Raw genomic sequence first — 26,120 nt, 5'->3', positions numbered from 1 at the left:
CCATTGCCGCCTCGCCCTTTCTCGTCCTCGTGGTCTCGTCCTGGGCTGGCCGCGGCTCGCCCCCCCCCCAGCACACTGCCCGTTTCTGTCTCGGCCCGCTTCTGGGTTCGCTCTCGTCTACTCTTATTCTGTCCTGTTGGGTTTTACGGGATTTCCTGCTGTTCATACCGGCTGAATCGGGCGCCGCCATCCACTTAACCCCTCCGCCTCACCTCTCCCGGTCTCCCGGCTCGTCCGCGCCTCTATCCTCCCTCTGGCCATAGAACGCTCATCTTTCCTCCTGCCTGCCTGCCTGAATCGGATATCCTCGGCGGTTCGTGCAATTCTCTACCTGGCTGATTATGCGTTTGTCCCATCCCATCCTATCCCATCGCCCATCTCCCATCTCCCATCTCCCGGCTTGCGGCCCATTCGGCACAACCATCCACAGCCATCCACAACCATCCGCCGTGCAATTACGCCGTTGTCCGTGCAATTGCCCGCCTGGCCATGCGATTGTGTGCTTGGCAGGATCGGGCTGCCGTTCCGTTATTTCGTACGATTGCACCCACTGCTCGTGCGATTACGTTGGCTGCTCATGGCCTGGACGCTGTTTGGGCCGGCCTGTGTCTCTTGTCGGGGCTGCCATTGACTGGTGCCGCTGCCACCGGCAATTTCACCAGCCATTCGCAGCCTCGACTGCCCTTTTCGGTTCTCCCGCTGTCCACGGACAACACTATCTCTCCCCACCTGCTGCCTCGCTGCTTCTCCACTGTCGATCGACATCGGGGCTGCCTATCCATCCTTGCCCATTTCTCTCTCTCCCCCTTCCTTCGCTGTCTTTCTGCTCACTGCATCTTTGCACACCACCTTTGCTTGCTACATCTCTCATTCCGCAATCCGTCTCGCTTCCGCCTTGCTCTTCGGGCGAATGGTCGGCCATTGCGTGAATTCCTCGTTCCACTGTCTGCACACTCTCCGTCCCCATCCCGGCCACTGCCTTCGCATCTCATCCCTGTCACTGCCTTGGCTGCCTCGGCTGCCTGCTCGTACAGCCCCTTCGCCCGGTCTCTGTCTCAACTGCGCCAGTCTTTACTACCCACGCCGACGCCTCTGCTTGTGTGTTTCTCTGCACCCTCCGTGCACCCCCCCCCTCATCTACCGACCTCTGCTCTCGCTCGACCCTGGCTGCCCCGTTGACACTCCCAACGCCCTCACTTCTCTTGATCTTGCCGGCTTGCTCCCTTCTGTCCGGCCAACCCTGCTGCGTCTCCACTACTCCTCTCCACATTCGCCCCACAACGTCAATTCTCGCTGCCACTGCTCTCACTGCCACTTTGATTGTGCTTTATACCGCTCCTCCTCTTTGGACTCTGCTGCTTTTACTTGTATCGAATGCCTGGATTGCTGTGTTGTCGCCCTGCCAATTCTAACGCTTGCACTATCGTCTGTCTTTGCTGCTTCTAGACTGGCCCCTGTTCTCCTCTGGAATCCGCCTTCCGTTATCGTCGCCTCGATATAAGCCTCTATCGCCTGCCCACCAACGCCCGTCAACGACAACCGTCTTGTCTCCTCTGAACCTGCGTGCTCGTTTCTTCTCTGCCTTCTTCCCAATCGCTGCCCAGCTACTCCCAGTCAGCGTACCACTGCTTGCTTCCCTCTCGGTTTCTCCCAACCCATGCACTCCAATCTTTCGTCCCCGTCACTAGCCAGCACCACCACCGCGACGCTCTACTACCCAGTCACTGTCATCGATAAGAGTGAACTCGGCGGATCTGCACTGTTCAATGCCGTTACACAGAACATCGAAGACCTATGCAAAGTGGCGACGGAGACCACCTCCTGCCAGATTCTGTATGCCTCGGATCCGCTGAGCCTCTCCGATGCTCGTCAGCCGCTCGTCGCCGGCTCCCATAGCGCATACGAGTTTGTCTTTTCCATCACTCTCTCGGGTCTACCACAGCAAGTCGCTGGAGCCAGATCGCTCCTCCTCCGCAGCAACCCGAGCCAGGTCAGTTTGTCTCTCCTCTGCCTCTGGCGGGTTTGTGGACTTGATCGTCTTCGCGTTCTGGGCAGTCTCGGTGTCTGGGGGGTGGGACTGCCCGCGCTGTCGACGAGCAGTATGCCATCCTGACATTGGCAGTGTCTGCAATGTGCAGTCCTTGGTGTCATCCAGCTATTGCCTTGTCTGTCTGTCTGTCTGTCTGTCTGTCTGTCTGTCTGTCTGTCTGTCTGTCTGTCTGTTCTTGTGCTGCCGCTCTTGTCGCTGGCTATCCTGATACCGTTTTCGTCCTGCAATTGGTCGCCGTGGCTTTGCGAATCTCTCTGACCCTCTGCTCTCCACTCTACTCTCTGGTGCTGGTCTTTGTGCGATCATATCGATGCACTCGCTCAAACACACACCCGTCCTGGCAATCTTATCCTGCCGTCTCGAAACACAACCATGCAACCGTTTCCCAATGGTCCGCGACGCCTCAACCCCAACCAAAACACCGCTCTTGCCGCTTTGGGAACACCCCGTTTCTGCGCCCTGGTCGATCCATATATGGAAACCTCACTGGACACACGCCTTCCTCATTGATCGCCATCGTCGTCCTGTTGCGCCTCGTTGTTGACTTGCCCGCATGGCCTCTGCTTGTGGGGGGGGGGGCAAATCTTCTGGATTTGGTTCCTTTGGCTTCCCCTGACCTGTCTGGCTCGATGCACTTCCTTGCATTGTTCGTGCACTGTCGCCGGAATCTGGTTGCCTGATCAACGGACCCCGGATCACTGGCGGACAATCCTCGCTGGTCTCGGTTGCTTCTGGGTCGCAGGCATGCATCTACATCACCATCAACACCGCTCTCATCACAGCCCCAAACAACGACATCAAGCCCACCGTCAAGCGGTGGCTCGACGAGACCACTGTCGCCTTTGGCATCTGCATCGACCTCGTGCCGATCCAGAATCCGGCCTTCCCGGGTCCTTCCGACCGGCTGTACGTGGAGCTCTTTGGAAAGCGGGACCAAGTCGAGCTTGCACGGCTTCACTGTCTAGTTTATTTCGACCGACTGGTACGGACGCTGGGCGCTGCTGGACCTGGATGTTGGTGCTTGGTGCTTGCTCCTCGATTCGTGGCCCTCGATTCTTGGGTCGTTTCTGTGCCCCGTGTCTATTCTCACACTCACACTCACACTCACACTCACACTCACACTCACACTCACACTCACACTCACACTCACACTCACACTCACACTCACACTCACACTCACACTCACACTCACACTCACACTCACACTCACACTCACACTCACACTCACACTCACACTCACACTCACACTCACACTCACACTCACACTCACACTCACACTCACACTCACACTCACACTCACACTCACACTCACACTCACACTCACACTTCGCATGCTCTGGCTTTCACCCCGTAACTCATCCAACGACGGTACCGGTCAACAATCCCCTGCGCCCCGACCTGCCAATGCTGCTTATCAGCTCGGTCTCGACGTTGCCGAACTCGATGTCGACCCAGTCCACCAACCCATCCTTTCCGGCAAACAGCGCATCAACCTCACCACGATCATGAGCGAGACCTTGACCAACATCTACGTTCCCTCGCCGATGCCATCAATAATCTCTCTCGGCCACCCTGCGTTATCGCAGTTTTCGCGTATCATCATCACAGGCGATCGACAGGGCGTCGAGCTAGCCAAGGCCAAGCTGGCCCAGCTCCGCGATTCGATGGTCAGTAGCTCAATCAATTCTCGCTTGTACCGTTCGCTTGAGCTACATCGTGTATTGGAAGGGTGCGGGAGGCTTTGTCAAGCAGGAGCTCACCCCATCATGCAGTTGATATCCGCTACCGGAGCCGGAATGCCCCTCGGCTGGTTGCAGTCGACGCATGATTGGTGTCATAGTGTCTCTTCTGGCACACTATACTTCCCCGCTTCTTCCCTTCGGGTCGTATTCTGTACTCACTCAGTGCTCGCCCGTCTTTCACAGCTGCCGCGCATCAAGACCCGGCAGATCCCGGGACTGCATCGCAAGATCGACTGGATGTGGATGAATCGTCGCGAAGGCGTCCTCAAGATCATCAAGGACAACGCCACCTTTGTCCGTTTCCCGCTGCTCGAGAGCAACGAGACCGACATCTTTGTCTTTGGCGAGGACGACGTTTATATTGACAGGGCTGTTCGGGCCCTTATGCTCCTTGTACGTGCGAGCTCAGTCCCCCCAAGCAGCGATTTGCAGGACGGTTGGAGAGAGAGATTTTAGGAGTACGAGTCAACAGCGACCCTTGCGGCCCCTTCAAGGGTCTGATTCTTGCAGCACGTGCTTTCAAAGTGTCGCTGCCATGACTTCGTCGTCGGTCTCACCCATCAGTTTGTTCCGTCTTCTCGTTGATCTTGGCAGGCATGCGAGCTTTACGTTGCCCTGATCCAAATCGGCCCCATGGCTCCTCCAAAGATCACGCCGTCCCCTCCGAAAACCAACTCGCCCTCTCCCTCGGCGCTGATACCTGGTTTTCATATCCTGGGCTCCATCATTGGTGGGATCTGCCGTCGATCTCGCGCAGAAATCATCTTCCAGAAGAACTTTGTTCAGATATACGGCGAGGGAAGCTCAATGAAAGAGGCCTTCAAGCGGGTGATCGCCCTGGATTTTATGGAGGTATGCGCTCGAGATTCGGCATGCTGATGATGCCCATGCGTGCACGCGTCCGAGGTTCCACTCGACCAGGAGACTGACTGCTTTGGTGGTCCTATATCATGAACTGACGCACATGTGTGTAAACATGCAATATCCACAAACATGCACGCTCTCTTCTACTCTTCCTCACTCTGTTATTCCAGGATATCGTTCGCGACATCAAGTTTCAGCTTGAGCTTGCCCTCGAGCACCGCGAGTTCATCAACGGCAAAAAGAACGGCAAGATCAACAAAATCATTCGCAGCTCGGGGTGCCGCATCTCTTTCCAGGAGATGGGGCCGGTCAACATGTTCATCGACATCTGCAACTCTCGGCCTGAACAGGCGCTTGAGGCCCTTGCCCTGGTTGAGGATGAGCTGCCGGCCGAGATCTCGTTTCACGTTAACGAGAGTCATCACAAGCGTATCATCGGCGTTGGCGGCAAGAATATCCAGCGGATTATGAAGAAGCATGGCGTCTATGTCAAGTTCTCGAACGCAGAGGAGTACGCCCGGACAGGGGGCTACGCAGAAAATATCGACAACGTCATCGCGAGGACACCGACAAAGAACAAGGCCAACTTGGAGCTGTTAAAGGCTAGCATCATGGAGCTTGTGGTTCCACGGGTATGTACTTCTGATATCTCAGGGTCTTTGGACGCGAGAGCAACGGTTGATTCCTCTCCCCGCTGTGTCTCGTCCTTGAGATGCAAAAATACGGTTTTTGGCAAGCATATCCATATGCTGGAGGTGGGATGGAGATGGGATGGAGGTGGGAGCGCATTGCATTTGGACTGCAGCCAGCGTGGTTTCATGTACCGGTCGTCCCGAGGCGCTCCTCCGGACGTCGTTGGTTTCCCTGTTGAATGGAATTATCCTATGACTGGCGTTTGATCGGATGCAAATATCTCCTGCGAGTCGCTCGAGTCCCCTCCCTCTTGATCAAAACCATTGTCGTCGGCCGCTGTTTTGACCCGGATGCGCTCCTTCCTTCCAACAGGACCAGGCAGACGAATGCAAGTCCGTTGCCGTTCCGCGCGATTTCCACCGCATGTTATGTGGCCTGCGTGTCGCGCATATCCGTGAACTTGAGCAGAGCTACAAGGTGCAAACAGTCTTTCCAGAGCGCGAGTCAGGCCAGGATGATGTCCAGCTCAAGGGCCCTTCTTCCCATATCCAGCAAGCCGCGCAGGTGTTATGGGTAGGTGACAACGGTGTCTGGCTCGGTGCACGGCACTAAATGAGAGGGGATGAGGCGGAGGTACGCATTCATCTCCATTTCGCTGCCAGGCGCATATCCTCCAGCACATGCCAATGCAACAGGTGGATGTGCTATTTGCAGGCCAGCACACTACCTCGGAGACCAGCTGATCTTTTTCTTTTGCCAACGCGCACACATCACATCCTCCGCCTCCCAATGGGGTGTTTCTGTTCGTGCAGAATTTGGTGCCGCAGATGACATCAGTTCATATCCCCATGTCAAAAGCTGTGCGCGAGCACATCAAAACGCCCGAGTTCAAGGATACCGTCATGCGGCTCCGTCAGGAGTTTTCGACCGATCTCTCTGTCTACCTCCCCCCGGATGAAGCCATGGCCGATGGTATCTTCAACCTCTTCTACCCACGGACACAAAGCCCTGGAAAGATCGAGGAGGCAAAAGCTTTGCTCAAGGACGCGGCCTTTCGAGCTTCATTTTCTGCACAGCCGGGGGCGAGTCGGATACCTACGGTTGCACCGAGCTTTGGGGGCTCGGGTTCGCCCGCATCCATGTCACCATTTAATCACTTCAACAGCAAGCTGATCACTCCGATCATTGGAGGTTCGTATTTGCCCTAGAAGCGGCGTGCTTTGCCTCTCCTTCGAGACATTGCGGAGAGAGAGAGAGTGTGTGTGTGTGTGTGCGTGATGCTTTCTGCAGCTCGTATTCAAGCCAGTGCGCAACTTCAACCCAACCTCCTTTGCAGGACATACCATCGGGGACTACGGGTCCCCGCCCGCGCTTGGCGATTATGCCCCATTCGGCAACAGTGCTGCGTTCATAAACTCGCGTCGGGTAAGTCCTTTATTCGAGAGTCACAAGTATGGAGGATGGGAAAAGGGCCAAACAATGAGCAGTAAACATGACTCTGTCGCCTGAGTCCGGCCTTTACATCGGCAGTGGTATTGATCATCGTCATTCGATTGCGTCTCGCATCCACTCTGTGTCAAACCAAGCCCCCGCTGAGATTTGCACATTCCACCCCGGACCTCAAATCAATTTTTGATATCAATCAAGCCAGTGTGCACGAACGAACACCATCCACAAGCGAGGTCCTGGCTGACCCACAGTCGTTCCTCTCCTCGACCTTGATGGCCACGTCCATTTCATCCATGTCGGGCCCGGACTGGGGTAGTCGGGGTACAGCATCACTGGTACGGACATGACCTTGCCACGGTTCGGATCATATCCCGGGTGACGTATGCAAGAAGCCGCTAGGATGAACTTGTGGCAAATGCAGGAAGGGGAGAGGGGCGAATCAAGGACATACCACGGCCTAGATCAATCCCATCTTGCAGACTTGTAGAATGCATCGGAGTGTGCCTCGAATCTGGTTCCTTACCAGTGTGTCACCGACCCAAGGCGATAACCTCACACACACATACACACACACACTCTCTCTCTCTCTCTCACTCTCTCCCTCCATCAGCCGCGACACAATCCCACGTCTGCGTTTGCTCACACGTCCGTGATAGGCGTGCCTTTACCAAGAGTTTCGCTGAGTGACGCTGCCAATGCGCCCATATTCACATCCAATTCATCAATCCCTGAGGGTGCGCTTGATAGCCCACAACTCAAAGTGCCCACAAGCCTGAATCGCGGCAAGGCCCTTTCTCGAAGTATGCCATTCACTTCGATGGAGCAGGTATGGCTCTAGTTCATATATCCGTCAGGAGCCTTCCCAGCACTCACAGAGGCCGATCAAATCTTAGCTTGGTATCTGTGTCTGGATTCATGGATCTTTGTCTTGTTCTGGTTGCTCATTTGCTCATTTGCTCATTTGCTCATTTGCTCATTTGCTCATTTGCTCATTTGCTCATTTGCTCATTTGCTCATTTGCTCATTTGCTCATTTGCTCATTTGCTCATTTGCTCATTTGCTCGCATCCCACATCCTACCGCTCAGGAGCGCGTAATTCATCGACCTCCTGGACTCCGAGATCCGTCCGTCTTTAATCCGATAGGTAAGCCCAGTGCTTTGTGGTGGCCCACCGAGCTCTGCTGCAGCCCGGCGCGTCTCCAACTGACAGCGTCTCAATTCCCACCCGGCTATCTTGCATTCCAGACCTTGAGTCTTTATACCAGCAGCAGCTCTCGGCAGATGAGCTCCATCGCCAGCTCGAGGGACTCGGACAGCCGAATGAGCCTGATTATGCTGGTAGGCAGTCGCTTGCGCATTAGTGATGCTCGACTGGATGACCGGCTCACTCCCCTGGTTCTGAGACTCACCTTTATTCATTTTGCCATCGTTGCGACGATCACGAAACCTGCTCAGCCGTGGAGGGACTTCTCAAGGATATCGGGCTCGACCGGTACTATGGTCTGCTGCGGGACGCGGACGTTGACATACACATGCTTATGACTCTCAAGGACCCCGACCTCCGGGATCTTGGCATCTCGGATTTGGCGGCACGAAGGAGACTCTTGAGTGCTATTGGAGACTGCAAAGAACCGGATGCCTTCAAAGGCGGGCGCAAATCGCCTCCGTCACCATCATCTCCATCACCGGACTCGTCGAGTCGGTTCCTGGGATCATCGTCCTTGGGCGTGCCTGGTTATAGTATACAGCCGACGCCTGGCTCGGATCGCGGCAGTGGCGGCCAGGGCCATGGTCGGGGCTCCGCCCAACATCAACCCCAAAGCCAGCAACGACAGGCGCCTCAGCCAATCCAGCAACGCACACAGTCACATCCGCCAATATACCAAGGCTCTGAAGAGTTGGTGAAGTCGCTTTTGGGGCCTCTGCCTGGTCTGGTGTCGTCTCAGGACGTCAAGCCCAAAGCGCACGACTGCGCGACGACCGGGGCTCTGTTCCAGGATTCATTTACCCACCACCTCAAGTCCACAATCGATACCAGTTTTGGTAAGGAGCTCGTTTTCAGAGACCGCCCGGATTTCTTCTACTTGACCTCACCGCACTGCCATTGATCCACTCACACACTCTCCTTCACTTTGGTTTCCTCGATCCTTGGATACGACCGTCGCGGCCGGCGACACTGTGCTTCAAACACATTGCCTTGGGTGTGGCCACAGAAATGTCAGAGGGTCGGAACGCTGAAATGGCCCGCTCGTAGCACCCCGCATGACAAGTTTTTTTCATTTCCCTTTCCTTCTTGTTTCTATTTCCAATTGACTTTCAGCACGATTCCCTTTGACTCATCCCCAACCCCTTTTCAGCATCCATTTCTCAAGATAGCGACCAGACCCTTGCCACAACTGCCGCCTCCTTCATCCTCTCGAGAATCGTGGTGTGCCATCCAAACCACGCCCCCCACCCATACTCTTTACTAATGGATATCAAGCCTCCCACACTTATTGCATCTTAATTTTCAGCGCTCAGAAAAAAAATAAAATAAATCAATGCAGCCAATCCAATAAAAAGCAGGCTTTAGTCGTTGAACAAATATGTTATCACTCAATACATCGCGCGCTGGCTATGACCATTCAGTGATGTGTTTCTGGATCTGAATCAAGGACGCTTTCTCGCACGGATGGCTCTCCACAAGCGAAAGATACCACCTGGGCGACGGCGATTCAAGCGACTCGATCTCCAGGTGTGCCCACAGAGCCGGGAACCCAAGCAACTCGAGAAGGTTGAGCATCTTGATATCGATGCACCACGGAACTGTCCAGAGCGTCGAGTGAATGCACCACACCCCCACATCGAGTGGATGCACACACTCCCACATCGCCACAGGGGATCGACCAAGTGTATTCAAGACTGCGCTTCCCAAACCAACGAAAACAAAGAGATTGCCAACCAGGATGGGAAACAATCGCATGGCTTGCTCACCGGGGCCTACGGAAGCTCAGCAGACTTGGGTCGCCGATGCCAGAAAGTGACTGTCCCGCTTCTCTCTGGATGGACTGTATCCTCCGCACAGCACCATTCGTGAATGCATTCACGAAGACCACTCTCGCCCCAACCTACCGCCGTGGCCACGACCGACCAGCAGGCATATGCACCCCTCTCGGTCCGAACCCTCGTACTCTAGCCATCGAATCACATAAAACTCCACCCTCCCCCAGTCCGACCGAGCCAGGCAAAGTTGGTATGGCAGCGTTGCTGGCGCCGACCGGACCTTGAGAAGCTTCCAACCCCCCTCCAATATGCCGATAGGACGGACTTCGGACGCCCGAGTAGTTCGACCGGCCGCTCCCTCCGCACATTCAGACGGCCCGTGGGACGACGCAGCTGTCCGGCCACGGACGGCGTTGCCACGAGGGGCGTGGCCCGCTTGTCCAACCTGCCGAACGGATTTGGAAACGGCGGCTGCCCGGCTCGCTGTCCTCGAGCAGAAAAAGCCCTGCCTCTGCCAGCGGTCCGTGCCCCTCGCTTCCCTTGAATTGTCGGTTCGCCCCGGTGCTGCCAGCTGGGTACTCCATCGTTTACTCGCCCACGCCCGCTCTTGTATCTCTGCCATCCGTGCCAGTCATGACTTCCAAAAAGCGATCCCGAGCCTCCTACAACTACCATCTGCAGCCCAGCAAACAGAGGCGCCCGGCTGCCATCAAAATTGTCCTCCCAGCGACCCCTCCGCTGTCCAAAGACGTCTCCCCGGTCGAAAGAGAAACTCCCCAGGCCAAGCATTTTGGTGAGTTTGCTTGTTAATGGCAAGGATCCGGCCCCCGCTCGTCAAGAGATTTGGGAGGTGTCTTTGACCCAGCAACCTGACGCTTCATCTTCCATATCACCAACTCCAGCGATTGATAAGATCTCAGAACCTGTCAGCGAGATCCATGAACAACAAGCTGCTCCTATCACGAGCATTCCTCGATCCCTTGAACCGGGCCCTGATGTACAAGCTTTGATTGGCGACCAGACAGCCAACACCAGCATCCCAGCGGCTGCCATCGATGGAGCCGTGATCACTCCTGAAGTCGATCAAGCTTTCAACGACTTCAACTTTTGGCGTCCATCGTTCCCTAGTCTTGATCTCGAACTCGGAGAAGCCCCTATCAAAGAATCGACCCGATCCCCCTTGGATTGGTGTCAGTCGGCCGAGTCTAGTTCCCAGGCATCTGTCCGAGCGGATCCAGTGGCTAGCAGCGCTCCAACTAATTCAACTGCACCAGCCGCTGCAGTTGGTGCCAAACTCAATGAAACCAAGACCTCGAAGCCCAAAGCTGCCAACAAGTTCGTGTCTGCCCCCGAAACGACATCGTCCAGAAAAGCCAAGGTCACCGAGAATCTCGGCCCCAGGGAGGGCCAGGCCGTGCAGCCGACCAGCCAGGCCAGGATTTTGGCTTCGTCCGGCCCTGAAGCCACACAACTGTCTGATGCTGAGTCAACGCCAGTATTTGACTGGTCCGAGCCCTTCTTGGGAGGCGGCACTGACTATGTGGAAGCGGATGAAAGGGCATACTTTGGTCCTTTCAACCGCGCTGCTACAGTTATTGATGGACCAAAGGCCGCCGATACCTTCGTATCGCCACTGCTAACGAGCCATCCAATCGAAGCAAAGCCCTCTCCCGATCTTGTCGAGTCAATCTTTGGTCCCAACGCCAAACGAGCCCTGCCTCCTCCCATGTTTACAGCAGATCGTAAGCCTGGATACTATTACGCCAGCGTGCCGATTCATGGCCCTTCCAGCTCAAGCTCAAGCCGCGCCAGCGATCATCCTGGTCAGAACAGCACTGCTCCTGCTGCAGCACAGTCCACCTTTCACCAGGTCAACGCCAAAGACTACATCGATGCTGAAGAGCGAGTGTATTACGGTCCGGTGTCTCGACACTGTCAGCCATATGAGCTTGTCCTCGAACGTCTCACGGACCCAGCTTCCGCTGGTCAGAACCAGCCAATCAAACGTGAACAGCTCAAGTCGAACTCCAGTCTGACCGCTGCAACAGCGCCAGCTCGAGTAGCGCACGACCAAAGCGTCCCAGCTGAGAACTTTACCAACAGCGTTCAGCTGATGGTCGAAACCCAGCATCAATGCGAAAGCATTCGAGATGCAAACCCATTCCACCGCAAAACACCGTTTTGGCTGGACGATCCGATCGCCGCTTCCGCCCCGATGCCGGTGAACGGCAGAGTCCCAACGCCAAGCGAGTATCTTGATGGAGAGGAGCGTCTCTATTACAGTCCATCCAGAGAGAAGCGGGACAGTCACTTTCTGGCATCGGCGACCCAAGTCTGCTGAGCTTCCGTAGGCCCCGGTGAGCAAGCCATGCGATTGTTTCCCATCCTGGTTGGCAATCTCTTTGTTTTCGTTGGTTTGGGAAGCGCAGTCTTGAATACACTTGGTCGATCCCCTGTGGCGATGTGGGAGTGTGTGCATCCACTCGATGTGGGGGTGTGGTGCATTCACTCGACGCTCTGGACAGTTCCGTGGTGCATCGATATCAAGATGCTCAACCTTCTCGAGTTGCTTGGGTTCCCGGCTCTGTGGGCATGATTTTTGTCATGATACCGATGACTAAGTGCGGATTCAGCCCGAACATCAACAACCCTGATTCGAAATAGGGTGCGCCGCTTCAAACAGGTGCTTTTAACAGCGAACTGAAGCAGGATACGTCAACGCGCGGAATGATTATGTGGATTGAATAATATCAATTGATACGCGCGGATAATGTCGATCGGCCCTCGAACTCCATGATATCCGCTCGCCTGGACCCTCTGGCGATATTTCTCTGTCTTGCGCCGCCCATTGACGACTCTCGGACAACCTGGATCGGGATCGACCCTGGTGTGGGATCGATCTTTACCGCTGTCATTCGGGCACCCGGTCAACCAACCATCCAGGAGCAAGACGGTGTCAAGGTGACCAAGGCACAGCGTGCCAACGAGAAGATCGTGTCGTTCTCCAACAAGGAGTACCAGCATCGATGTGGCACCACCCAAGCGACCAAGTGGATCCAGAGCACCCACAAGATCCTTGGTCTGCAGCAATGGATGAGCACCACACCAAGTCCCAAGATCCCCGGGGTGGCTTCCTTCTTGCGATACATTCGCCATGTGTTCGATGGAGACATGCTGGAGAAACAGCTGTACTTCAGCCTGACCCGGCGACGGCGGTTCAAGCGACTCGATCTCCACAGCAAGCGACAGCGCACTGTCCACGAGATGTGCAAGCAAGTCATCGACCAGGCACCAAGGGAGACCGAAGTGGTGATTGCCTTTGGGAATGCATCCTGGAAGCAAGGGAAGGGATATGCATCCAGCCCACGGAGACTCAGGTTTGCCAAGTATTTCGAGCAGTTCCACCACCACCAGAGACGACCACCAGACCCATCCGTCTCCAAGATCCATGTGTGCTCGGTGAACGAGTTCAACACATCCCAGGTGTGCTCACATTGTCGGGAAGCCAAGCGACTCGAAGCCAGAGAGAAGGGGCCTGGCTCGCTTCTTTCTGTGTATATACTGGTGATGATGGCTCTTGGTCATGGATGGGTTCTAATTGTTTCATCCAATACGTGGCTTGCTGGAACGCAGGTATAAGGCAATTTGGTTCATGGTATTCGTACTCTTACATGATGACAGTCTCCATTATGAACTCATTGGATATAACACCATGCTATATCGAAAAGAGCACATGACCAGAAACCTCGACCGCATCCAGATACTCCCTCTCAGATATGTTTCCATGCTGGCGCACGAATCTCACGATTCTCTGGATTTCGTCTTTCGGGAAGTCATCCACTGGTATCAACTTGAGGAGTTGAACAAATGTCGTGTGATCGAATGGGATCCTGTCTTCAATAACGCTGTTATTGACGAGATATTCCGCCAGTTGATTGAATCCGTATGTTGTAGTCATAAAAGCGAAAACGAAATAAAATTGTGAGACTGGCCCTTTGAGCATGCATTCAATATGGCTTGCCAAGTAAGCTCTGAATGTATGTGGGGGTTGTGGCCTGGCCCTCAAACTGTGATTCATCTTGGATTGCTCACCTCTTGATTTTTGAAATCAATAGCTGCTCTGTTTCGGATTTTTCGAGCTTGATTCCACCACTGTTGACAACTTTATTGAGCAGATCGTGATACCACGGATGGTTACGAATAAGTTGTGACCTTTCGGATCTTTTCTGAATCGCCGCTTTCTGTCGCATAGCGCTGAGGTCATCTACGTAAATTGTGTTCTACACCATAGTACCAGTAGGAAGAGCGGGCCAAAAAACGTAAATGACCATTTCCAAAGCAATCCATGTCATCCTGTCCTATCCTGTTGCTCTGACCTTGCCAATGCTGAATGCCTTGAATTTACGTTCAAAATTATCCTTCCGTTCGACTTCCATGCTGTAGTGCCGCAATGGACGGTATTATGACCAAGTTATTTCCCCAGTCGCTACTCACAGTTTGTCGAGCTTTTCAGCTCTGCACGAGGGTCACACTGGAAACAAAGCTCACTGAAACAGATTGTCTTCCAAAAGATAGTTTAGCCGCGACTTGCGCTCGTAGGTTTGATCTCGAGTTTTGAAAAACTATGGAGAGCCCATATCGCTTGTTACTATAGATGGATAGCCTTGGCAGGTCATCACGCCTTTCGTATCCGGCTAAAACGGGCCCACGCTGTCATATTTTTCATTTCTGCCAACTATTCAGCTCACTCATTTGAACAATTATGCGTAACAGAAGTGTGCTTTGGAACGGTCGATGCCACTTACCTTCTCTGTGGGCGAACTATCATCTTTTGGACGGCTCGAAGCTCTGGACTTGTATCGCGCGGAATCATTGGGTCGCCCCGCTTTCTCGCTCTTGTCGTTATCGGCAGAGGCAGCTAACTTAGTTTTACCAATATTAGCCTTTGAAGCATGTCGAGCTATGCCTGACTGAAGCTTCCGTTTCTTCTTTTTGTCCTTGTTCGAAGCATATGGTCCTATGAGAAGCTGTCTGGCAATCTCGTCCATACTGAGTGGAACTTCATCTTCGGCTACATCCGCCATTCCTGCACATGAATCCAGTCTGATCAGTTTGCTTGCTTGCTTGCTTGTTTGTTATTTTCTTGGTATTCCTCCCACATACAATTTCATGATGGAGTTGGTATCTCAGGAGCACTAATAAGCATACCTTCCAATCTAAATCCAGGCCTTTGTGTCAAGGTTTGTCAATTAGATGATGTTACTCAGTGGCAACTTGCTCCACAGATACACCACCTACCCTGATCGCGCCTTCTTCTGCTGACTGATATCTGTCATATCGTTCACCATTGGCTTTATCCCTTTTGTATAAACAATACTTCGGCTCAGTATAGAATGCAAGGAAACCTGCTTCTGGAGATAGCCTTACCAGTTTCGGAGTTTTCCCGGAGGAATTTGTCGTAAAGGTTGGTAAAGTAGGCTTGGCGATCCTTATCGACTTTCAAGTGCTCCCAGTCGACCTCTATACACCAGGCAATTAATTATTAATTGCTGTAATATCATCAGGGAAATCCCCCTTAACTCGATCTCCACACCAAGGCGTTTGAACTAATGCTACCTACGATCGGGGAGTTTGCTTGAGCCGGAGTTTTCATTTTTGGCGTATTTTGCGCGAATATCGACACAGGTGTCTTCGAAAGGGATCCCAAACTATCATGGCCGTCATTCGAAAAAGAACCCCGAATAAGAAAGCCTGCAAGGTCGATCACCGTATGGTCTAGGTCATCCCCCCCCCCCAAAGAAAAATTCGAACCAAAAAGGGCGAAATACTGGATGCACTTTGCCATAATGAATTAGTGATGCTTTCACTGCTCCTGGGATGCATCTCAGCGACTTGTACTATAGCTTGACATATCCACGACCAGGTGCAATTTTAAGATCACCTTGACATTGTGCAAGCGAGTTTTTGAGTCGTCGAGCTTTTCTTTGATTGCGTTGTAGCCATTTTGCTTCTGGGAGAGCATATTCGCTTGTTGGAAGTGGTCCACAAGGGCATTTGCGTAAAGTCAGGATGTGATCCGTAGCGCGATCCATTATCATGCAGTTTCTCCGATAAGCAGACTCCTGGAATTGCTTGAGATACTCTGTCGATATCATGACCATACTCGCACAAACAGACATATTATCCCTCGCTGTTGATTCAGAGATCTATCCAACCACAACTCGACTCAGCAACCCATTGAAGTTGTGATCGTCATCCCTTTACTTCCCCCGCCTCCATTCACGAGTTCGGTGATCGATAAATACCCATCTTGAGTCGAGCGACGGCTTTCGCGGCCTCTGTCGCTTTTGACACCACTTCAGCCTGACGCTCTCGGGTCGGCCTGCAGAACAAGTTGTACAGAGCAGCGTAGTAGTAAAGTTGAAGACGATTGGCCTTGGCACTCGTTACAACTTGGCATTGTTTACGACATACCGATGAAACACTTCCGGTTCAAGCTTCAAGCATTCGGCAATGAGGCGATCAGAGTCCAAAATCGGATCACCTACGAGTCAGACGGATGGCTTAGGCTCCACATCATGTCGCGCCCACTGTAAAGTTATTGTGAGATCGAGCTTATGTGATTGGTAGTCAGCTCTCTCCACGTACCTAATGCTCGGTATGGCTCCTTTGGATCTGACGAAAAGCCACAACGCTCAACATCCTGTCAAAATAAGGTGGGAGGGAGAGGTTCATCAGGTTGAAAGATCCTTTGTTTGGACCCAAAGGGACAAAACTTTGCTTTGACGTGCAGAATGGTGTTGACAAGGCCGAGGAAGCCAAGTCCGTGAAGGCAGCGATGATGACGACATGCATTTTCTTGCCTGGGACCTGCGAGCTTTCTCGCTGTTGATCCACTGGCTATTGCGAACAAGGTATTGATTTTCCGTTCGCTGAAAAACTTTCTCTGGTTCATACTGTTTGAGACGAGCAGGCGAGTTCTCGATTATGGCCTGGCGGACGGCGTACGATAAGGCCGAAGGCTTCTCACTTGAATCCTTCTGGAAATTTCCATAGTGTGCGAGATGGCCAAACCCGTGACGAGTCGGTGCGGATCTTGAATTGGTAGGCGCAGTCACTTGAGACGGGGCACTCGCTGAAGTTGGCCCTGATCCTGTTGCAAGATCCATGATCAGTTGTGGATGACCTTGAAAGACTCTATGTAGAATGCTGCCGGATCAAACCAAATCGTGCCGCCGAGCAACGATGATGGCAGTGACTCAAGCTTGATGTCAAGCTCGGTATCCGTGCGAACACGTTCGTTTGAGCCGGTCAACCGGGATATCTCGACTTTGGCAAGAGCCTCGAGCCTCGGTGATGATTCACCAGCGTCGGAGCAAGGACGTTGAGATACCGGCAGTTCGCCGCGACTGAAGACGGCCGAGGTGGCGGAGGCGCTACTGCTTGCAGCGCAGAGGAGACGAATGGGTTTAGAGAAAAGGTCCAACCGTAGGCTTGGACACCCAGACCAGACAGCAATGCACTTGCGAACGACAACCGGAGGCCCAGGTGCATATGTCGTCTGCCTTGTGTGACTCGGCCTCGAGCACCAACAATACGAGCGTGCACTGATTGGCCAGCGGCTGCGGCCAGTGCACGTCACGCCTGGGTCACAGGATGGCGCACACGTGACTCTTTGACTGGAGCGGCCTGGGCGCCAAGCGCGCGGCCCAAGCGGCCCAACCCAAGTCGCAGCGGCTCGACCCAGCGCCCCCAGCAGCCTCTGCCGCGCTGTCTGCGACTGCTGGTTTTCAAACATGGACCTTGGATTGCCGAGCTTCACCGTCACCCTCAAGGCGGCTGATGAAGACGATCCTCAGCTGCTTATAACCTGCAGCAAGGTTCGTTACCATTCTCGTGGCAGCGCAGTAATCTGCCGCTGGTCCCCATGAATCTGCGCAATCGATTGACAATAACTCGGCGGATGCGGATGCTGATGCTGGATGAACAACAGGACGGCGTAGCCGAGTCGCCCTGCAAGCGAACCTTTTCAGAATTCGAGCGGCTCCATGCTCATTTGTCGGCAACGTATCCAGACTCAATTGTGCCGGCGTTACCCCGAAGGGTGACCCAACTCCAGATCACCGAGATCCGCCTGGGCGAGTTCCTAAACAGCGTCTTTGGGAACGAGCGGCTTCGAAGATCGGAGGTGCTTGGACTATTTCTTGATCGAACCCAGTTTGCGGTATGCACGGTACTTGACTGTCGCTGGATCTAGTCTTTACCAGCGTGCTTCTGGTGGGGAACTGGCTGTCCCTGTCAGGAGGCGGTGATGACCGGCAATAGCTCGATGGGCCGCCATGCAGTTGCGACTTGGATTGGTCAGCGATTATTGACTTTGGGAATCCTGTGGACCTCTAGTTTGCCCCTCCAGCTCCAGTTGCGAGACGAAATCAGTCCAGTCTCTTTTCCGGGCTGATGCCGAACCCACAAACAAAGGAAATCGACTCCTTCTTTGTCAGTGCTGCGGCAGAAACTACATACTTTCAAAGCCAATGCGGCCGTTGGGGAAAGTTAGACGAGCAACTTTCATGCCTTGTTCAGGGTTTGTGCACTCCTATGGCTTCTATGCATGCCTTTCGGAGTTGATACCTGCAGACAGCGCGACCGCCTGAGCCTCGGTCTGGATGCTCTGTCCAGGAGCTATGTGCTGGATGTGGCGCTTGTTGCTCGAATGCCATTGAGAGCTTTGCTTTTCCGAAGTGGCGAAATGAAAGTGCCAGGGGAATTTTGCAAATGCAAAACGAGAAAACAGTGGTGCGAACACTTTCGACGATAAAACTTGTCCAAATGGGCTCACGCACAGCCATTTCCCAGAGAATGGTCGACTATCAATGGATTTTGGAACAAAGCTCGGTCAATTCATGGAAACAGCCAGTGATCGGTTACCGGGGTGAGTTTCGAGCGCCTCATCTATCTTTTGAGCAGCTACCTAGAAGAGTTCATCGAACAAGCGCTCTATCCCGTCCTGACCTTGTATCTTGCCCTAATACAACAACAACAACAACAGATCCCTTTGGAAGATTGCGAAGATGCTCCAAAAAGCAGATGATGTTGAGGCAAATATGGTGTGTCCTCTACTGATTGGAGCTTGTTAGAACGCCTATGGAACCTTGTGGATTAAAGACATCTTGGGAGCTGAGTGTCGAGCTCTCCGCGGGTGGGAGGGGCCTAACGACTAGACGATGGCCGTTCATCGAATACTCAACGAGCCACCACCACCACCACCACCACCACTGTCGTCGCCGTCATCGTCATCATCATCATCATCATCATCATCATCATCATCATCATCATCATCATCATCATCAGTGCGAGTTTTATCGACAGCACGGCGAGACCTGGCTGTACTATCAACGAAAAGCACAGGCAGTCAACGTAAGTGAAATAACAGCTGGTTTGAGTAGACAAAGACTGATCAAACCCAAGGGCGTGTTTTCAGAGCGGGTGGAAACTGCAGCAGCTTATATACCACCCATGTCTGATAGGACTTTGGCAGTCTGTTTTGAGCCATCGCATGCAGGTACTTGGAGCCTACGAAATGTGCTGCAAAATCACCCAGAAGAAGATTCTGGCCATGGAGAAGCTCAAGTCCTCCACAAGTATACGGGCTGAGAAAGTCGATATGGCTCTGTCTGAACTATCGGAGGTAAGCATGACACGAGCCGAGAACAGCCTTCAAGAGTCTAGAATGGCCAATACAGAGTCGATTGACGATGCGCCGAGAACGGAATGTCCAGATCTTGAATCTTCGATGGCCAATACTACTCCCTTCGTTCCTTCGGGCACCAATAGGCCAAGAAAATCGAAGCCGAGGCTCGTGATTCGCTCAAGACGGTATCTCAGCAGCTCCGACAAGACTTTACCGCACACACCGAGAGTTGGGATCGCATCATGAACGAGCATATCGGGCGACTGGCGCAGAAATGTCTGGAGTATGCCCGGTACCAGACTGCAACGGTCGGATGCATTCTCGACGAGCTCAACCACGGCCCACTTATAGCTTGAAGTGATCCAAAATACCATAGCCCCCATGCTGTGGGTTAGCTTAGCGTGCATGCCGCATACCACGCCGGACATGCAGAGAAGCTCAGGATAACTTGCCTCTGGACACGCCGAAGACAAAGTGGCGATCCTCACCAATCCCTCTCAACGATTTGGCGCACAAGCCAGTCACAAGGACTTAGCCACAAAATGGGTTGAATACAGTATATTCACAAGAAACGTGCCAGGCCCTTCTCTCTGGCTTCGGAGGCCTGAGGCCAGCTGATCCGTACGTTCCAGTGAGCAAGCCATGCGATTGTTTCCCATCCTGGTTGGCAATTTCTTTGTGCGGTGTATCCACTCGACCCTCTGGACAACTCCATGGTGTATCGATATCAAGATGCTCAACCTTCTCGAGTCGCTTGGCTTCCCGGCAGTGTGAGCACACCTGGGATGTGTTGAACTCGTTCACCGAGCACACATGGATCTTGGAGACGGATCGGTCTGGTGGTCGTCTCTGGTGATGGTGGAACTGCTCAAAGTATTTGACGAACCTGAGTCTCCTGGGACTGGATGCGTATCCCTTCCCCTGTTTCCAGGATGCATTCTCAAAGGCAATCACCACTTCGGTCTCCCTTGGTGCCTGGTCAATGACTCGCTTGCACATCTCGTGGACAGTGCGCTGTCGTTTGCCGTAGAGATCGAGTCGCTTGAACCGCCGTCGCCGGGTCAGGCTGAAGTACAGCTGTTTCTCCAGCATGTCTCCATCGAACACATGGCGAATGTATCGCAAGAAGGAAGCCACCCCGGGGATCTTGGGACTTGGTGTGGTGCTCATCCATTGCTGCAGACCAAGGATCTTGTGGGTGCTCTGGATCCACTTGGTCGCCTGGCGGGTGTCTTTCGCTTGCGGGGAGCCATCTGGCGAGAAAATAGCGACGATCACTGGTTCTGCCCTTGGGCAAGAGTGAATCTCTTCAAAGCCAGCGCATTTTGGACAGGCGCTACTGCTCGCAGAAGCGTTCTTGATTCAGATCCAGAATCGCATCGCACAAGTGGCCCATTTGTGGGTCCATCTGGCTACTGAATGCAAGCGCTGACTCGCAGTGCTTGGCCATGATTGCAATGAGCGGGTGTGTGTATTCAAGTTCCAGAAAAATGCTACAGTCATAGCTCAAAACGGGGGATAACCCGTTTGATTTTGGCGGGAAGGCAGGCCAGGCTGATCACCATCGGGAAAGGAGCAATTGTCGCGTTCCCTTGGAGAATGCGATTTGCTCTGTCGACTGGCATTGGACCGCCTTGGATGCTCATCGCTCAATATGGCCGAATCGCTCAAATGTTCTGACCTGCTTTCTGACGAAGTCTTTGCGCGTGAAATGTCACCGTTCGATATTAGTTCGGAAAGAAAAAGTCAAGGCACGAGTTGGGAGCTGCAACTGCAGCAAATTGGCGATCCAGAATCGCTTGTAGACAATCCTTCCTGCTTCAGTGAATCAATCGCAGGCCTTGTCCAAGCAATAAGCTCTTCAATGAACTCGTCAGTGCTTATGTGTATGTGACGTGTTGTTAAGTTTTGAACAAATCGTGTAAATTGCAGGAGCGGCGCAAATGCCATCACCTGGGTCATCCATGTCGTCGATGGATTGTGAAGAGTATGGAGCCACGCGGAAAGGAAATAGAGGTCTCTTCGTTCATCAAGATGCTAAGTATGCTATCTGGCGACGAAAATTTAGCGGACTATGGGGACATACAATCTGGCAGAGGCGAATGCTATACTCTCGATTCTCGAGTCACCGACGCGAAGATTCGGCTGGGCATTGTGTCCGATCCACCCGCGAATGACGTGGGACCAATCTCATGTTCCCAAGGCATTGTTTCCAGAGGTATTATTGTTCTTCGAAACGCGGGGGGGGGTTTTTTTTGGTCTCTGTCCAGCTAAACAACTTCCGTTCGGGATGCAACACTAGACGCTGGGAGAACGGATTCGAGAAGCGGTTTATCAGAACTGTCCTTAAGTGAAAGGCATATACCTGGAGCGCTCAAGCAAGTCTACCCCAAAGGCTGTACCGAAATCCACATGAACCCTAGCTCACACGAAAGCAGCATGCTCAATTGTTCAGATCCCTCTAACTTAGATGGTTCCGATCTAAAGACCCGACTCCTCGATAAACTCGAAAGTCTCGCACAGCTACTCAAAATATGTCATTCCTCTCAGATTGCTGACGCTGTGGCGAGCAGTCCGTTGGGCAATATCTCTCCGCGTCAGCCAAGTTTGCAAGGCTCGTTGGGCGCCAAGTCCAAAACAGTTGCTGAAACTGTTCACCTCGGGGTTTACGATTCAAAGGAGGACTGCCCGGTCCGCAACTCTGGCACAGATCGTACATTGACCCATCATGGGCACGTGTGCTGCTGTATCCACCCGGGATGCCATCAGAATCGCGGCGGTAAAAGCGAAAACTTGATCGACAGCACCAAATCAATTGCACGCCAAACCCTTCGTGAACTTCAAAGAGACGTGGAAATTAAAAATTCGCAATTATCCAAATTTCAGCAGCGCATCGATGAGTCCTCCACAGAGCTAATGAAAATGAAACAAAAATGCTCCAACTACAAAGCCATAGCCAAAAAACTGTTGATGAAAAGCCGAGAATTCCAAAACGGACATTCCGAAAGTGCTCTCAATGAGCACGAAGCAAATTCGGACTCACGGCCATACCGCACGCCTCCAGCATTGAGTCCAACCATTGAAGGCATCAAGAGAAATGCCAAGGCAGTTTATTCCGAACAAGCTGTGATTGGCGATATCGCAGAAACAATGAAACAAATATCCCATACATTGCATGCTCTGCAATCACAGAGATGTGTGGGATGTAATTCCGAGTTTCAGGCGATGAGACACACTGTCGACTTTCTATCTACGCAGCTAGCTCGGAAAATAAGGGACATCAGGCGCTTGAAAATGGATGGAATTTGCTATATACCCGACAAGAACAAATCTGCCACAGCTCATAGCCAATTGGACTCAACTTCACGATCGAGCGAGTCCTTCGCAGAAAGTCTGCCTGCAGATCTGGTACCCGGAGTTCAGACGAAACTTGGCTTCGGCGGAGTGTCCAAGCCGATTACTTTGAGGCGCCACAGCGCTACTCAAACAGAGTGTGATGACAAGTATTCCAGCCGCGACGCCGACGAAGGATTTTCCATCCGAGATCAAGTGACAAGGATGAGGAAGCTTGCAATGGAGATGCAACGTGTTACTGGGAGCGATATCGACACGCTACAATCGCTTGGTAGCATCCCAACCAAGCCCCGACATATTTTGGAATATGCATCCAAGCTAGTAAATATCATTGAAAATGAGCTGAATATTCTTGGATTGAATTTCAAGGAAGTGAAGCAATGTATTGCGTCAACAAAGATGAGGACAGACCGAGAGCTAGGCTCGGAAACAAAAATGAGATCGTTCGAAGTTTGTTCAACACATTCGAACAAAGACATTCCGAATATCGGTGTGTGTCCAAAACTAGATGTACATTTGTACAATTATACTTCAAAAGTGTCCAAACAAGCCCAATCAAATCGACCTTCGAACCACCCACCGAGTAGGGATATGGCTCAGTCTCAAGGTTTGCGATCATCCACAACACCAGAAGGCGCATATGAGGTCCAGAGCATGACATCGAATCCATTTAATATCAGGCGAAGATCCGAGCCAAATCCGCGTTCTCCGGACTCTCCATCAGGTGAATTGAATCACAGCTCCAGCTGGGTCACCGACACGACGAATGAGAAAAGCATCGTGAAGGATAAATCAAGTGGCTCAGACGAGATTAGCATTGAGCCTCTCAAGGTTCCAGATCGAATGTCTATCCAAATGAATGGGAACAAGGAAAACAGCAAGAACTCGCAATCAACTCCGTTAGGGTCAATGGTGCCGTTATCGGTGAACATTGTGAGTCAATATGTCAAAGCAAAAAGTCCGCGAGATAGCGCAGCCGAGGAGACCAGGAATCAAAGTCTCGAAAGCCCATCTCGAGCATTGAATCTCGCTGATACCAAGCAGATCGATGGTGGGATCAAAGGGTCCAATGCTTCGAGGAAGTCCAAGCCAACAATTTTGGTTGAGAGCTCTTTAGATCAATCGAAGTCACTAGGCGAAGCGATATCGCCCAATCAGGATTTCTCTTCAGAGCATCAGCCGATTGAGAAACAGAACAAGCCGTCTAAGGAATATCATTTAGCACCTGCCATCGATTCAGATTATCAAAGCCGAGGAGGAATCAGTTTCTCCTTTGATAAATGGCTGAAAGGGAGCAGGCATGTGTATGGGTCGGAAGTATTTGAAGAGGAGCCAAAGCGACATAGTATCTCGACCACAAGGGAATACCTGAAAAGTCCTCTACTGTCGATGGGGTGAGTATAATCATCTCGAGTAAATCGTGTGGTTATCAAAGCTGATCGGCAAAGTCCAAGAAACGACAAGAGAATGAAGGAATGCTAAAGTGATCTATGGAATGTTTTCATATTCTCTACCAAGAACCAAAGGAATGCGGCTGCCAAACCGCGTAGTATTCCAAATCGACCAGAGACATGGAAACTCAAAGTCGAACATGGAGGAGCAGAGTTTGCTGGAAACAAGCGGGGACCTTGGATCAGAGGCTAGAGATGGCGTGTCAAAGGGAGATCGAGAGAATTGCCATATTGAGAGGGAGAAGGACTTGAGGGGTATATTCGATTAAACAATTGGACGACCATTGTCTCTTTTTCGATGCTTTCGATCTTGCCCGCACTCTGAAAATGTTGGCGGAATCAAGACTGGAGATACGTATGGCCAACAGATAATTTGAGCGGGGCTGGGGACGTTGCCTTGGCAAACGTGACTTCCGAGATGTCGAGAATGACCGGCAACGACAAGCATCGACAGGCGGGGTGAAACCTATGATGCGGGGACGAACGAAATTTCAGACAGAGAGGCGATCAGGACGAGTGGGGAGGCGATATAAAAGGAAGACTCGTCTTACTGGACCTGTCAGGGTTCAAACCGCACTTTCCCACGGCTGGAACCAGGTGTGACACGCTTCCCGATCCAGCATGCCTGCCCGCGTTTGGGGTACACGAGCGCGTCTGTCCAGTCCCGTTTATTGTTCCCACAGTCATGTACCATGAGAAACCAGATAAATAAACCACTTCCCTCGCCCGGCCCTTCCCAGGCGAGTGAACCTCTCCCAAGCTTCTTGCCCAGTCTCCACGACCCCGTTCCTCGCTCCACGACCCCGTCCTTCCCAGTCCCAGACCCTAACATGGTAGCATCGGACATTAAGAACTCCGACGACCTCATCCGTGCCTTCGGGCAGCTCTCCTTGGATGAGCAGGCCTCGGCCCTCACTGCCCTCCGAATCAGAATGAGCGCTGCCGCACCCAGCGCCATCGCCCCTGCCCTGCCCCTGCCTTCTCAGTGAGGCCCAAGATCCCACTCCCCGAACCCTTCACCGGTGTTCGGAAGGCTGGAGTAGTCGAGGAGTTCATCCTCTCGATGAACGAGTACATCGACTACTACCAGCTCGACGATGACGTTGCCGTCCGCAACATCACCATGAACCTCCGTGGCACCGCCAAGTCCTGGTGGCGCCTCTACGCCCAGAGGTACCCCGGGGAGGCAGCCAACATGACCCCCGAGATTCTCACGAGTCTCATCCGTGAGAACTTCGTTCCAGTGACGGCCACCAGGCGCCTCCTGGACGAACTCGACAACCTCAGACAGACCGGGTCTGTCGAAGCCTTCAACTCCAAGTTCCGCAACCTGTTGCTGAACCTTCCTCAGCTCTCCCCGAACACCGAGGACCTGGTCCACAGGTAACTCTCCAAGCTCAAGCCCAAGGTCAGGGCCGAGGTGGAGTGGAAGCTCTCTGACGGGGACTTGACTCTCGAGGACGCCATGGCTTACGCCGAGCGTTACGACTCGATCATGTACCAGTCAAGCCCCTACGCTCCTCCACCTCGCCCTCAGCAAAGGGAGAAGTTTATATTCCGCAACAACCCTCCTCCCAGGGTCAACAACCACTTCCGTGCACCATCTCCCACGCCCCCTCCCAGGGACCCCGACGCCATGGAGATTGACAACGTCAACTCCCGTCCCCTGGGAAAGCTCTCTGAGAAGCAGAGAGAGTACCTCCGTCGCAACAACGGTTGCTACCGTTGTCGTCAACTCGGGCACATGTCCCGTGATTGCCCTGTCAAGACAAGTACCATCAACCACGTGAGAACCACCGTCGACAGAGCCACTTCCTTCGACCAGGGAAACGCCCATGCGACAACTCCTGGGGCCCCTCACCATTGAGCACCCCGGCGAGTTGTCGCCAACCCCAAACAGAACT

At 52.9% G+C, this 26,120-nt stretch overlaps 7 protein-coding genes across 7 annotated transcripts; 5 read left to right on the top strand and 2 right to left on the bottom strand.

The window, feature by feature from the left end:
* The first annotated feature begins 1,602 nt into the window (after positions 1-1,602).
* On the top strand, positions 1,603-9,300 carry BJ171DRAFT_444773 (uncharacterized protein). Its single transcript, XM_053108150.1, has 15 exons — positions 1,603-1,990; positions 2,793-3,032; positions 3,469-3,717; positions 3,976-4,185; positions 4,387-4,644; positions 4,827-5,288; positions 5,662-5,862; positions 6,102-6,480; positions 6,626-6,714; positions 6,876-7,073; positions 7,349-7,564; positions 7,825-7,882; positions 7,984-8,076; positions 8,194-8,781; positions 8,952-9,300. Exons 1-15 carry the CDS (start codon positions 1,658-1,660, stop codon positions 8,990-8,992), a joined length of 3,615 nt encoding a protein of 1,204 aa, XP_052964125.1. The 5' UTR covers positions 1,603-1,657; the 3' UTR covers positions 8,993-9,300.
* A 939-nt stretch (positions 9,301-10,239) lies between these two features.
* Positions 10,240-12,180, top strand: BJ171DRAFT_515546 (uncharacterized protein; the record flags this gene model as incomplete). The annotated part of the gene is made up of 2 exons (XM_053111942.1): positions 10,240-10,513; positions 10,623-12,180. Coding segments are annotated over 2 exons (1,713 nt in total), but the record flags the coding sequence as incomplete, so codon positions are not given.
* A 333-nt stretch (positions 12,181-12,513) lies between these two features.
* On the top strand, positions 12,514-13,359 carry BJ171DRAFT_601197 (uncharacterized protein; the record flags this gene model as incomplete). Its single annotated transcript, XM_053115072.1, has 1 exon — positions 12,514-13,359. The coding sequence occupies one exon, from the start codon at positions 12,514-12,516 to the stop codon at positions 13,357-13,359; it is 846 nt and encodes a 281-aa protein (XP_052964123.1).
* Positions 13,244-16,264, bottom strand: BJ171DRAFT_515542 (uncharacterized protein). The gene is made up of 12 exons (XM_053111941.1): positions 16,195-16,264; positions 16,026-16,102; positions 15,662-15,747; positions 15,341-15,428; positions 15,148-15,240; positions 15,019-15,079; positions 14,929-14,948; positions 14,526-14,806; positions 14,269-14,342; positions 14,097-14,157; positions 13,813-14,000; positions 13,244-13,625 (listed from the first exon to the last, which is right to left on the bottom strand). The coding sequence occupies exons 2-12, from the start codon at positions 16,027-16,029 to the stop codon at positions 13,436-13,438; spliced, it is 1,146 nt and encodes a 381-aa protein (XP_052964122.1). The 5' UTR covers positions 16,030-16,102; positions 16,195-16,264; the 3' UTR covers positions 13,244-13,435.
* A 1,203-nt stretch (positions 16,265-17,467) lies between these two features.
* BJ171DRAFT_190098 (uncharacterized protein) lies at positions 17,468-19,983 on the top strand. The gene is made up of 8 exons (XM_053106159.1): positions 17,468-17,600; positions 17,714-17,944; positions 18,121-18,304; positions 18,577-18,652; positions 18,770-18,818; positions 19,072-19,137; positions 19,259-19,408; positions 19,555-19,983. Exons 1-8 carry the CDS (start codon positions 17,517-17,519, stop codon positions 19,765-19,767), a joined length of 1,053 nt encoding a protein of 350 aa, XP_052964121.1. The 5' UTR covers positions 17,468-17,516; the 3' UTR covers positions 19,768-19,983.
* Positions 19,974-20,861, bottom strand: BJ171DRAFT_584472 (uncharacterized protein; the record flags this gene model as incomplete). Its single annotated transcript, XM_053114306.1, has 3 exons — positions 19,974-20,015; positions 20,153-20,664; positions 20,828-20,861. The coding sequence occupies 3 exons, from the start codon at positions 20,859-20,861 to the stop codon at positions 19,974-19,976; spliced, it is 588 nt and encodes a 195-aa protein (XP_052964120.1).
* A 2,106-nt stretch (positions 20,862-22,967) lies between these two features.
* On the top strand, positions 22,968-24,720 carry BJ171DRAFT_515523 (uncharacterized protein; the record flags this gene model as incomplete). The annotated part of the gene is made up of 2 exons (XM_053111940.1): positions 22,968-24,159; positions 24,284-24,720. Coding segments are annotated over 2 exons (1,394 nt in total), but the record flags the coding sequence as incomplete, so codon positions are not given.
* Positions 24,721-26,120: the final 1,400 nt, after the last annotated feature.

The sequence above is a fragment of the Polychytrium aggregatum genome (genome assembly GCF_025602895.1).
Source record: "Polychytrium aggregatum strain JEL109 chromosome Unknown BJ171scaffold_34, whole genome shotgun sequence".
Taxonomy (NCBI): Eukaryota; Fungi; Chytridiomycota; class Chytridiomycetes; order Polychytriales; genus Polychytrium; species Polychytrium aggregatum.
The sequence above is the reverse complement of the archived record's forward strand: the minus strand, read 5'-3'. Positions and strand labels throughout refer to the sequence as shown.